Source organism: Felis catus, chromosome X (genome assembly GCF_018350175.1).
Source record: "Felis catus isolate Fca126 chromosome X, F.catus_Fca126_mat1.0, whole genome shotgun sequence".
Lineage (NCBI taxonomy): Eukaryota > Metazoa > Chordata > Mammalia > Carnivora > Felidae > Felis > Felis catus.
The window spans coordinates 32,796,744-32,810,995 of record NC_058386.1 but is presented as its reverse complement, the minus strand read 5'-3'; the positions used below and the strand labels follow the sequence as shown (position 1 = coordinate 32,810,995).

Sequence of the window (14,252 nt, the reverse complement as noted above, 5' to 3'; positions counted from 1 at the left end):
GTGATTCTTGGACCTAGATTCTATTTCCTTACTCAGGGTAGGGAGATTTTTAGTTATTACTTCTTTAAATAAGTTTTCTACACCTTTTTCTTTTTTTCTTCTGCAACTCCTATAATGTGAGTGTTCACTTGATGTTGTCCAAGAGACCTCTTAATCTATCCTCATTAAAAAAAAAAAAAAAAAGTTCTTTCCTCTTTTAGCTGTTCAGCTTCTGTGCTTTCTATTACCCTGTCTTCCAGATCATGGATACATTCTTCTGCATCCTCTAATCAACTGTTAATTCCTTCTAGTATGTTTTTTATTTCAGTTATTGTATTCTTCAACTCTGGTTCATGCTAATATTTACTTCCTCTTTATTAAAGGTCTCACTGAGTTCTTGAACTCCTCTCCAGCTTGGTGAGTATCTTTATTACTTTAAACTCTTTATCAGGCATATTGCTTATCTCTGTTTCATTTAGTTTTTTCCTAAGATTTTTCCTTTTTTTTTTCCTTTTTGAATATATTCCTCTGTCTCCCCATTTTCCTTGACTTTGTTTCTATGGATGAGATGGCACAGCTACTTCTAAATTTGGAGGGGTGGTCTTGTGTATGGTTTTCCCTATGTAGGCTGTATATGCTTAGTGACTTTTGCTGGCTGGCTGGAGCTGTGGCTTTATATGCTAGTTACTGTTTTAGATCATGGCTTTTTATAGAAAGAAGAAAATAATAACAAGTACAACAACATCAGAGAAAAAAACATGTTAAAAAAAGACAAAATAATAAAGACAAAAATATAAGGAAAAAAAAGAGGGAAAAGGAACCTAAATAGAACAAAAATAAAACAAGACACGTTTAAAATATGGCTTATTTTCTGTGCTCCAGCACCACAAGTGGTGGGTGTGGGCTTGCAGACACTGAGTGTGCGGAGGTTGCAAGCTTACTGTGATGACTGGATCCACTTGTTATGGCGTCAAGACCCTGCTTCAGTCCATGCTTTTAAGGTGGAGTAGGAATGTAAACCTATTGTTCTCCAGTCCCTTTGACCTACTGTTCCTACAGTTCTTCTGCCTCTTTGCGGATTTCTGGTGTTGTCCCTTTTATATGCTAGTTGCTCTTCTATACTTTAGCTTTGTTTCTATGCCCAAGGACATAGGAAATTGTTCCTAGTCCTTCAGTACTATCCCCATTGCTATTTGCAGTGTTGGGGGTGGGGTTCCCTTTGTTACTGTGTCTCCATCTCTCTTGCTGTTCTCTCTTTCTTTGGTTGTTTAGAAGCTGTTCAGTCCTCAGTTTTTCGTCAGGAGGAATTATTCTGTTAATGGGTAGAATTTGGTGTTTTCTGTGGAGGAGGTGAGTTCAGGGTCTCCCTATGTTGCCATCTTGGACCTATACTAGAGTTTTAAGTGCCATTGGTTGTATATTTATCATAAGCAGTAAGTTTTACACTACCTTCTTATGTTTTTATGATGTTTATTACCATCCTTTTATTTCTACTCAAACAGTTTTCTTTAGCATTTCTTGTAAGGCAGATCTAATGTTGATTAACTCTCTCAGCTTTTGTTTGCGAAAGTCTCTCTCTCTCCATTTCTGAAGGATAACCTTGCTGGAATAACTTGGTTGAAAGGTTTTTTTCTTCACATATTTTGAATATCTCATCTCATTTTCCATGGCCCAAAATGTTTCTTTTGAGAAATTCACCCATTGTCTTATACAGGATTCCCTTGTATGTGACTCCTCTCTTTGGCTGCTTTAGAAATTCTTTGACTTTTGACAATTTAATTATAATCTGTCTTGGTGTGGCCCCATTCATGTTGAACCTATTCAAGGATATTTTGGGCTTCATGGATCTGGATGTCCATTTCTGTCTCCAGGTTTGGGAAGATTGTAACCACTATTGCTTTAAATATCTTGTCTATTCCTTTCTTTTGTTTTTCTTGAATCCCCATAATATAGATACTGTTTCTTTTGATTGTGTTCCATAAGTCCCCTAGACTTTCTTCATTCTTTAATTTTCTTCTAATAAGTTGATAATTTCAAGTCTTCTAGGTCATTTGCTCTTCTTGGTTGAGCCTGCTTTTGAAGCTCTTTATTGAATAATCAGTTTCACTTATTATATTTTTTAGATGTAGGGTTTGTTTTTGATAGTTCCTATTTCTTTGAACTTCTGTTATCATGCATTGTTTTATTTCACTGAATTGTCTATGTGTACTTTTAGTTCACTGAACTTTAAAAAGATTATTCTGAATTCTTTGACAGTTCATAGATCTTCGTTTCTTTAGTCATTTGTTGGGGATTTATTAATTTCTTTTGGAGGTGTCCCATTTACCTTACTTTTATCCTTGATTCCTTAAGTTGGTGTCTGTGCATTTGAGTAAATGTTCTCCTTTTCCAGACTTGACAGGTTCAGTTTGACAGAGATCATTCTTTACTAGTCAGCTTAGTTTGGGTTTCTGGACATGTCCAGAAACCCATGTCTGCTGGTAACATCCTTGGGTAGGTGAGGCTTGCTATTGGGTTCTGTTTTTGGGTGATGCCACTGCCCAAGCTCTGAGGTTGGCATGTAGGAATGGATGCCATGGGCTTAGAATAGTTGGACTGTCTTGGTTTCCTTCCTAAGCAAGGCTGTAGGATGGGCCCTGTGGTTTCCTAGGTTCTCTGGTCAGGCTTCCTAGATGTTCAGGGCTGGGTAGTATTCTCAGCAGTAATGGGACTAATGAATTAGTATTATAGAAGGGCAACTCTGGAAATCTGATTTTCCTCTGTCTTCAGGGTTTGTTTTGCCGTTTGTTCTAGTTGTTCGTTGGTTTAGTGATTTTTTTTAACTCATTTTGTAAAGTCTGTATTCCTTGTCACATGTGTTACTGTAGTCTTGTTTCTGTTATTATAGTGGTCAGCTAGTGATCTGAGAGTTTGTTAAACTCTCTCCCCAAAAGTATCCTGTTTTTAGCACATGGGCTCTCTTTGTGTGTTGGGGGAAACCTTCAACTTTTGGCCAGATGACATAGAACTCTACCCTAACTTTCACTTTCTGCTTATGGAGAATCTGAGGTCAAAGTTGAGAGTTTAGAGCCTCTCAGATTTTTTTTTTAGAGAATTCACTGAGCTCTTTATATGCATTTAGCCATCTAGATTCCTATGTGGAAGTTTTTAAAAGTGCTTATTCTCTTTATTCCCCAGCCTTTCTTCCCAAGGTTTTCAGTTTTCTGTTATTTTCCCCAAGTGTTATCCCTTGTCCAGGTGGTAGCACCTAATGCATTTACCTTTAAGTGTTTTTGAAAAATATCCCCCAGGTGGTTGCTTCCAATTTGGGAGAGTTCTAGGTTAGGCAAAATAAAGGCAAGCCTTTGAGCTGGTACTTCAGGAAGCCAAGATACAGGGCTGAACAATCAACCTCAGTTCTTTGAGAATAAGGTCCATTTTACTTCCTCTGGTACTAGGACCCTATACTTAGAATGTGGGCTATTGTCTTACAAGATGCCACTGAGAAAGGAAGCAGGGGAAGGCCAAACGATTAAAGGTTTTTTCCTTTCCTGGTTGCTTTAAATTATACTTAGTTTCTAGAGTTCTGATGAAGTTGATGCCCAGAATTTTTGTCAGTTTATTTGATGCATTAAAAAAATTTGTTTATTTATTTATTTTGAGAGAGAGAGAGGCAGAGAGGGCAAATCCCAAGCAAGTTTTGCACTGTTAGCGCAGAGCCTGATACAGGGCTCAAACTCACAAAATGTGAGCTCGTGACCTGAGCCGAAATCAAGAGTTGCACTCTCAACCGACTAAGCCACCTAGGTGCCCCTATTTGCTGCTTTTGAGGAAGAACATGTTTTTGGAATTCCCTACTCCATGCTATTTCATTGACATCACTGTATGCTTGTTTTGACTTATTTTTCTTATAACTTGTTTTATTTTTTATTTTTTAAAATTTACATCCAAATTAGCATATAGTGCAATGTTTGTTTTTAAATAGGATTTATGAATATATTCAAATCATTAACCACAAATGCAAAGGGACTTATTATTGAAAATGTAGCAAGAAATACGGTGATGTTGGAAGTGACATAAACACAGAATCAAAGCTATTAACATTCTTTGGCTCTCTCTTCAGTTTTTGTGGACAGTGTATGTTAGTGGTCAGTGCAGTTTGCTTAGGAGTTAGGAACTGGACTAAAAAGAGCATTTTAAACCCTAATCAGTCTGTTAGTGGAGGAGATTCTGTAAATTGTGTGTGAGGAGGTATGAAATCGGACATTGATAGATGTTATATTACAGTGGTTGTCTAATTATGTTCATGAAGTTCTAGTGTTTGCTGTGACTTGGACTGGAAGTAAGGTGAGGTTCCAAGCTTCCTATTTCTGTAGTGAACCACCAGCCTTATCAATTTAAATGCTTATTTATTTTTGAGACAGTGAGTGAGCGAGAAAGAGAGCACACAGGGGAGGGGCAGAGAGAGAGGGAGATACAGAATCTGAAGCAGGCTCAAGCCTCTGAGCTGTCAGCACAGAGCCCGTTGTGGGGCTCGACCCCACAAACCATGAGATCATGACCTGAGCCAAAGTGGGATGCTCAACCGACTGAGCCACCCAGGTGCCCCCCCCTTTTTTTAAATATTTATTTTTGAGAGAGTTATCAATTTAACATATTAGGGTTCTATGAATTTTTTTCAAAGTTAGCTACCATTGCTAAAAACTTATATAAAAATAACAACATAGACTAATATGCAGGACCATGATAAAAAAGACTGATTATAAACACAGTGGGACTTTGTGGAAAAAGAATCTGTGAGCTGGAGTGGAATTAGGATTACACTAAATTAAATTATAAATTTATCCCAGACTTGGCCTGCTGCAAAATCCCAGGGATGACATCTATAAGCACCATTATTTTCTTATGACCCTAGTTTCACACAAAGTAGGCACTTTGTAAATATCTATTACCTGAGCTATGGAAGGAAATAAAATCAGATAGGCCTGTGGGACCAGATCACAGATTTTGAAGTAAAAAAATATAGAGATATAGATATAGATTGGATATAGATATATAGATAAAATGAAAACAAAATGTCATCATACAAAGTTTAAGGAAATGGTAGGTGATAAGAACTACAGCAGAAACACAAGCATGAAGACAGAAAACTGATATTTTGATCAATACATAGGATTAAAAAAGCCCTCACTTTAAGGTATTTGATGTTTTGGAGGAAGAGAATTAAAGGGATTAAACATAATTCTTGCCCTCAAAGAGCTTCAGGTGTGTAGAAAAGGTTTAGAAGAGGAGTAGTTCAAGGAGAAGGATGGAAGAGCAGCTCTGGAACTTCTACCTTGAAGTGTTCTGAAATAAGAATTTAAAAAAGGAAGAGAGCCAAGTCCATATGGCCACAGCCAAGTATGAAATTTAAAAACCTGATCTCTTATGATAGATGTGAGAATAGTGTTATGTTTAAGGAGAGGTGTATGACGGAGCCTTCTAGGGTGCTAGAAATATCTTGATCTCGGTGTTGGGTTTCATGATGTATTATTAATCTGTATGTTATATAATTTTTAGAAATTGCTATATAGTTTTTAAAAAGTACCCTGTTATGTTTTACACAACTCTTTGGGGATTTAGACTTACAAAATGGATACTCAGACTTACATTCAAGAAGAAATTGTAGGTATAGATGGTAAGTAAATCATTTTAATTTTTATACCATAAAGATCAAGTCATATTTACATTAGCTGGGTCAATGACCTATCACATCACCTTTTTAGTCTTTGAGGTAACTACACTTAGGAAGATGCCCTGTGGTCACAAATGTTTCCATCTTGTGCTTTCCTTTCTCATATTCTCAAATGTCAAATATAAGCCGTTAAAGAGGAAAAAAACCCCCAGCTCCTTGGTATCTGCAGACAACACAATACCCAAGACTTGACACACTACACTACAGCAGGGAGGGCCCTCTGGACCAAGTGTTCCCATTTTGCATCATGCCAACATCATTCAAAAGTTAGTAGTATAGAAAGTTTTTTCTTCTGCTGAGAATACCCTGAGGTATTCTCCAATTTAGGATTACTGAACAATATTTCTTAAATATGTAAGAAAAAAGAAACAATAATCTTCCCTTGTTAAAAAGACCACAATTAATAAAAGCTTATGCAGCATGTTATCACCTTACCATAACAGAATTAATACACGGCAGAAAACAAATCTCTTGGGTTTAAAAATAGCTTTATTTAGCATACCAAAAACACAGAAACATAAGAAAAACCTTACCTAGTATAAACATAAAAATAGTTAAATATCATAATTTAATGTAAACCAAGTGTTTAAAAATGTGAATTATAATAAAACACATGCTATTTACACAGAACCAAGTTAAAGCTACCTCCACAGTTATTGTATCACATCATCAATCTTGAAGTCATCATTAACAATGAATCAAACACAACATTTGTATTTGTACTGGTCAATAAGAAAAAAAGAAATCCTTGAATTTACTTTAAACACATATAATTCATTGTGACATTCCAAGCAGAAAGGCAGAAAGTGCCAGTTCTGGGATCCCATACACAACCACTGCATCATGGAGGCCTGGAAATCATTCCATTGGAAGACTATGAAGCCCATTCTCTCGTTTAAATGCAAACTGGTTGATTCAACTTAATTACTGCTTAAGAAAGGTACTAAATATATCTGCAAAAATAAACCTTTATTAAAAACGACCAAAGGTGAATGTAATATCAATCATGTAAGAAAGGCAAAAGCATAAAAAATATTCCAGACAAGCCCCTTTAATTATAACAAATGTTAAGAAACTCAGTTTATAAAACCAGAAGGGGTAGCAAAAGGGTTTTGAAAAATGTAAAACCCAAATCAAAATCAAACAAAACGAACTAAGAAATGTTTCTTGAAGAAAGTGGTATTTTGTTATCCTGTCTTTATCACACAAATGCTGCCAGAGATCTGTGGCTGGTATCAGTATCACTACAGAGTAGTGTGTTGTCTTGGACCAACAGGCCAAAAAGCTGTATCAACTGATGAAGCGTTTGGCTTTTGCTTCAAGAATCAATATCCATTCTTCTACTGCAATTCAGGTATCATTAAGAGGCAGCATTAAATCCAATATCAAGACTTTAAAATGTAAGATAAACTTGCAAGTATATACATAGTAATAGAACATCCTGTTCCTTTGTCTGACCCTGTAATTCTAAAACTTTGGGTCTCCAGACCCCTTTATACTCTTTAAAATTTATTAGAGATCGGGATGCCAAAGAGCTTTTGTTTATAGAGTTTATATCCATCAATATTTGCCATATTAGAAAATAAAACTAAAAAAAACTGTAAGCATTTATTTAAAAATGAAAGTCTATTACATGCTAACATAAATAACATTTTTAAGAAAATACCTATATTTCCTAAAACAGAAAAAAAGATTTGTGGGAAATGGCATTGTTTTGCATTTTCAACTTCTTCTTGAGAGAATGAAAAGACAATGCCTGTGTATTATTATGAAAATAGTTTTGATCTCACAGATGTCCTAACATTCTCTCAAGGGCTCCCAGGGGTTCATGGGCCAGCCACACTTTAAAAACTGCTGGTTTAATGTAAGGCCTAATGTTAATAATCAAAAAAAAAAAAAAAAAAGCCCATAAAAAAAGGAACCTTAATTTTCCTTTAAAAAAGAGCCAAAATAGCCACACACACACACACACACACACACACACACACACACGTGTCACTGGATCAAACACTCCCACTTTCAGCTACAACTAGAAGCCAAAAGTTACCATGTGCTCATGGCCAAATTCAAGTTAATATTGTCATTTCTACTGAGATGAGGGTCAAGATTTATTAATTCTTAGTTCAGGAAAGATATGAAACCTATTAACTACATACATCTTAAACACATACATCTTAGTTTCCTTTCCAATATCTTCTTAATCCTGTTTGTGATAAGCTGGCTGTCGTCTCAAATTGGCACAGCACTGGGATAGACCAGAGTGACAGAAGTTTAATAGCAAGACACTCAGGTCAGGAACACGTTAGCCATTTATGGAGCAGTCTACTCTACTTCTCACTATGTGAAACCTCTGATAAATTTTAGGGAAACAGGGAGAAAATTCTCCCTTAAGCACAATAAGAGCAATGCTATGACCTTACATGCAGACAGCTCTTCACATCTAAAGAATTATTTTCATACACACCATCTCATTAGATCCTTTTAAAGCCCCTGGAGAAGGGCAGGATAAATGACATTATCCGTTTCAGAGTTCAAGAATCTGAGGTGTAGATATGGGTCTTTCCCACGGTACCAGGGCAAGTACCTTTTTTAGAGAACAGGATTAGAATTCGGGTCATCTGACTCCTGGTTCAGGGTTTCCCCCCAGTATTTCTCCTTCCTTGGGTTCCAGGGAAGGACTGGAGGGGGGCAGTCTGTAGGGATGGAGATGGAGGCGGCAGGATATGACTGACACTTACAAAACCTGTACTCCTTCTGCTTCATTAACCATTTTATCCAACACTAAGGAGGCTTGGGAGTGGCAGAGATATTTCCCTGACCAACAGAATGAATTTTCCATCAGTGCCTATATTAATGGAACAGCCCTCTTTTCCTTTCTGTGCCAGTTTCTGTTGGCAGTTCATTCATAGCCTGTTCCCTTTACTCCAAGAGCAAAGTAAATATCCTGAACTTTAAAAAATTTGATGAAAATACAAAATGAAATAGCAACAATGAAAATATGTGAAACTATGTGCACCTGGCACAACAGACTTTGCAATCTGCCTCCACCAATTGGAGAGCAATATAAAAATCATAGTTCTTAATTTAATGGAAAACGCCTCCTAATCATCTTGAAGCAAAGACTTCAGTCTATATAAAAACTAAGAAGATAATTTCAAGATTTTTACTAAATTCTTGGGTTCTTACAAATTCTGTGGTGGTAAGAGAAGGAGTAGACAGTAGAGTAAAAGACACTGAAACAGCAAAAAGAAAATAATTATGGTCACAAATGAGCAAATGAGAAATCTGTATCTCTTCCCTGTCATTAATACATATAACTAGTTTAGAAACTATCCTGCTGCCAGGAGATCCTCTCTGTATTTAACCAAGATGTTAATACAAATAGCACGAGCTATTCAGACACTAAGCAAACAGTGTTTAATTTTAGGAGTTAAGGGGAAGGCAGTCAAAAATAACAAAATCATTCCACCCAAATGCCACTAATGACCAATGGTATTCTTGCTATATACTATAAGTAAATTATCATTTATTGTGCCTTCGCTCTCTCCTTTTGAGATGTTTCTAAAATCAAGGTGGATTACATGCATTTTTTAAGGTAGCTGACGAAAAAGGAGGTTAACAAAAGCCAGTAAGAATTAGAAAACATACTAAGTTCATCTTATTTTCAAAATTCAACAGCATGTGGCTGGCTATGGTACAAGTTGTTGCTGTCCCCCCCCCCCCTTATTTTGGTGAGTAATGTTCTCTTTATAGGTGATTTAGACAGAAGTTAATGGCTTTTTAAGACACTTGCACATATACTGGGCTGATGTGCATACACATATGTATGCATAGAAATACATACACACATATGTGTACCTCATCACATCACATAAAGACCTCCACTAATATGTTTTTCCCTCTTCACATATTTTGATTAGCAAAAATGAGCATGGATAATGATTTTATAGTCGGAAACAAATCTAATGAAAATCAAATCAGAAAATGTGAAGTGGTATGCTGTCAGAGTCCAATACAATAAGTCAATGCACATTTATGTAGTGGTAAAGTGCTAGAAAGTTCTTTCATTAGTATTTTAAAAATGATTATAGTAAAAAGGTTACAGTTTCATTTGATGGTGGTGACCACAGGCACCATGGCAATGGCACTGGCTGAGTTGGAATTGATGATGTCCTCATACTCTGGGGGTGGGTCTAAATGAGGTTCTGTTTCACTCCTCCGGAGGGTCACCTGGCCAGTGGCTTCCTCATAGGTGGGTGGAGGATCGCAGTTGGATAGGCGAGTGGAGACAGAATCTGAGCGCCCAACTACATATTCCAGGAAGCCTGGTGACAATCCACTGCTATCAAACACTTCATCTGGTGGGGGAGGCGGAGTGATAATATTAAGGTGCTGAGGGAAAGGAATGTGGCCTTCAGTTACTGTCTGTCTGCGAGTTTTGTTTCTGAGGAAGCATCTCCAAATTAGGAAAATGACAAGAAGGATAATGAAGAGGCCAAAGATTAATGGAAAGGTAAGGTAAAACTGAAACCAGTCACTTCCTCGGTTACTCTCTCCTTGTTGGGCTTTTGTGTAGGTGTTCCAAAACTCCTTCTGAAAATAAAAGACATATTAAAAATCAGTATGATCAAAAGATGGGAAATATCAAAAGAACCAATGTCTGGATGCTCTTAACATAATGACCCAAAAACCAAAACCAGATTTGTTGGTTCAAAGGACCTACAGCCTATATATTTCATGACAAGAAATGAGAAATAAGTCAAGTTACAGTGTTCATTCTGGATCCTCTGTAAAATGGTCAGTCAGAACCCAAGAATCTTTTCAAGCCTGGGGAGTTAGTTATGTTTTCAGCTATGACTTTTTTTTTTTTTTTTTTTTTTTTTTTTAGCATTTATTTATTTTTGAGAGACAGAGCAGGAGCAGGAGAGGGGCAGATAGAGAGGAAGACACTGAATCCGAAGCAGGCTCCAGGCTCTGAGCTGTCAGCACAGATCCCAATGTGGGGCTCAAACTCACAAACCGTGAGGTCATGACCTGGGCTGAAGTCGAACACTTGACTGACTGAGCCACCCAGGCACCCCCAGCTATGACATTTTAGAAGGAAAAACAAAGCATGAGAGATTTCCTATTTCCCACTTAAACCAAATAATCTTCCCTTAAAAATGTCACATAACATTTTCCATGTCCAATTATGAAGTTTCTCAGTGAGATGTGAAACCCCATCATCATTAATGGTATGTGCTATGTTAGGCTATTATAGGCTTTCAGTAGTTAAACACTTTACAGATGAATGCTTTGTTTTCTCATGGTTGTGTTTGAAGTCTCTTTCCACCAGACCTTCAACTCCCTCTCCACCCCCAAAGTTTAGTACACAGATATTCACTGAATGTTGTAATTACACATTGCGCCTAGTAGAAAGCTCAGGCTAGTGAAGAAATTGTGTTAGGTTATTTCCTAACATAGACTATACTCCTGAAAGACACCAGGACTAGTAGTTCAAATCTTTACTATTTGTTTGGGGGGAAATACTGAAAACACAGAAAGGCAACCTGACCCAATTACTAGCTGTGAGACCTGGACAAGTTACTCTTTGTAAGCGTTAGGTTCCTCACCTGAAAAGCAGGATAATACTAACCTGTACTTTACAGGCTATCTAAGCATCATATGAGATAACATATATAACATGTCTAAGTCCCAGACATATAAACAAATAGTAGTTATTACAATTTTTGTATATCAAATCTCCGCCTCAAATTCACTGGTTAATCTATCCCGTAAGGAGACTACCCCTAATCCTAATGCTATTGACTATTTTTTCAACGTTTAAACTTAATCAGTAAGTGCTTTTCTCACAATCCTATTTATTTGCAGGCACTACAAGTCACTGATAGTAAATATATGGCATCAAGGAAGGGAACCAGGCCATTATCCAAATGGGCAAATAGAGGGAGTTGGACTAGACTGGGGATTGTATTGCCAGATGTCCCATGATAGCATGGCATTAACATAAATCTATGAATCTGGTTAAAAATAAGACTCAGGGCACTAAAGCTGCTTGTTTTATAGTTATATACTTTACTTACTTACAAAGGCTTTTAAAAAAAATTTAGCATTTACATTACCAATTCCTAGTCACTAGATCATCATCCAGACTTAATTATACATACACTGCAAGATTCATTGCTCATTACTATTTTTTCTCCATCTTCCCTGATTTTGAAGTTGCTGTTCTGATTTATTTTGTAATTGAGTAGTCCTTTCTGAAAATTTTCCATACATGAGACACATGGGAAATAGTCTATAAAATTGTACAGCTCTGTGAATAGCTTTCCTTCACCCTGACTGGTAAATGTTACCATAATGATATTTCAGTCTCAGGTTGTAGCTATTTTTTTTTCCACTTCATAAATCTAGGTAGTATTCCATGGTCCTACAGCTTCCAATGTGCAGCTAAGAAATCCCACACTTGTTCAGTGGACTTTATTAGTTCTTATTTGTGAGATTTTACTTTAATCCTTCACTTCATTTTACCAGGATATTTCTGATGCTTTTGGTTTTGTTTTCTATCACTCTTATTTTTTTTAGTAGATTATAATTGACTTTAGTTTCAGGTGTACAATAGCGATTTGAAACTTTTGTACATTACAAAATGATCATGATAGGTCTAGTTACCGTCTTTCATGAAAGTCATTCTAATATTATTGACAATATTCCCTTATGCTATACACTACATCCCCATGGCTTATTTTATAACTGGAAGTTGTATCTAGTAATCCCCTTCACCTGTTTCATCTGTCCTCCTGCCCTCTGGCAACTACCAGTTCTGTGTTTTTAGGAGTCTGTTTCTGTTGTCTTGTCTTGTCTTGATTCCACATGTAAGTGAAATCATATGGCATTTGCCATTTGCTGTCTGACTTATTTCACTTAGCATAGTATCTTCTAGGTCCATCCATGTTGTCACAAATAGTGAAATTTCATTCTTTTCTATGATTAAAAGTCCACTGTGTATATATATACTACATCTTTATCCATTCACTTATGGATAGACACTTAGGTTGCTGTTGTAAAGCTGCAGTGAACATAGGGGTCCATATATCTTTTTGAATTAGTATTCTCATTTTCTTCAGATAAATACCCAGAAGTGGACTTGTTGGATGATATGGTAGTTCTATTTGTAATTTTTTTGAGGAACCTCCATATTGTTTTCTATAGTAGCTGCAACAATTTACATTCCCACCAACAGTGTACACCCTCACCAATACTTGTTATTCTTGTCTTTCTGATACTAGCCATCCAGGCAGGTGTGAAGTGGTATTGCATTTGTGGTTTTGATTTGCATTAACCTGATGAGTGATGCTGAACATTTTTTCATGTATCTGTTGGCCATGTATAGGTTTTCTTTGGAAAAATGTCTACACAGGTCATCTGCCTATTTTTTAAATGGGTTTTTCTGTGTTGTTATTGAGTTGTATGAGTTGTTTATATATTTTAGATATCAACCCTTTATCAGATATATCATTTCCAGGGGTGCCTGGGTGGTTCAGTTCCTTGAGCATCCAACTTCCGCTCAGGTCATGATTGCATGGTTTGTGAGTTGGAGCCCTGTGTAGGGCTCTGTGCTGACTGCTCAGAGCCTATAGCCTGCTTCAGATTCTGTGTCTCCCTCTCCTTCTGCCCTTAGCCACTTACACTCTCTTTCTCCCTCAAAAATAAAATGTTTTAATTAAAAAAAAAAGATAGATCATTTCCAAATATCTTCTCCCATTCAGTAGGTTGTCTTTTCGTTTTGTTGGGTTTATTTTGCTGTGCGAAAGCTTTTTAGCTTGATGTAGTCCCATTTGTTTATTTTGCTTTTTTTAAAGTAAGCTTCACACCCAGTGTGGAGTCCAATGAAGGGCCTGATGCGGGGCTTGAATTCATGACTCTGAGATCAAGACATGAGCTGAGATCAAGAGTCAGATGCTTAACCAACTGAGGCACCCAGGTGCCCCTGTTAATTTTGCTTTCGTTGCCCTTGCCAGAGGAGACCGATCAAAAAAAAAAAATTGCTAAGACTGACATCACAGAGCTTACACTACCTAAGTTTTCTTGTAGTTTTATGGTTTTAGGTCTTACATTCTTTAATCCATTTTGAGTTGATTTTTGTATATGGTATAAGAATGTGCTCCAGCTTCTTTTGCGTGTAGCTGTCCAGTATCCACAACACTATTTATTGAAGAGGCTGTCTTTTTGCCACTGTATGATCTTGTCTTCTTTGTCATAATTGACCATGTAGTGTGGGTTTATTTCTAGGCTATCTATTCTGTTCTATTGATCTATGTGTCTTTGTGCCAATACCATACTGTTTTGATTACTATAGCTTTGTAGTATAGTTTGAAATCAGAGATCACGACACTCCAGCTTTGTTCTTCTCTCTTAAGGTTGATTTGGCTATCTGGGATCTTTTGTGGTTCATACAAATTTTAGGATTATTTGCGAACGTTTCTTGAAAAATGCTATTGGTATTTTCGCTGTGGGTAGTATGGACATTTTAACAGTATTCTTCCACTCCATGAGCATA

The 14,252-nt window shown here is 36.8% G+C and overlaps 1 protein-coding gene across 2 annotated transcripts in view; it reads right to left on the bottom strand.

Annotated features, from left to right (window-relative positions):
- Positions 1-6,163: 6,163 nt before the first annotated feature.
- The window catches only part of PRRG1 (proline rich and Gla domain 1), a 134,821-nt gene continuing 126,732 nt past the window's right edge, over positions 6,164-14,252 (bottom strand). For both annotated transcript variants that reach the window (XM_004000393.6, XM_019823724.3), the window contains exon 4: positions 6,164-10,285. In XM_004000393.6, coding sequence (XP_004000442.1) covers positions 9,800-10,285 — 486 coding nt within the window. In that variant the 3' untranslated portion in view covers positions 6,164-9,799. The remainder of the gene's footprint in view (positions 10,286-14,252) is intronic.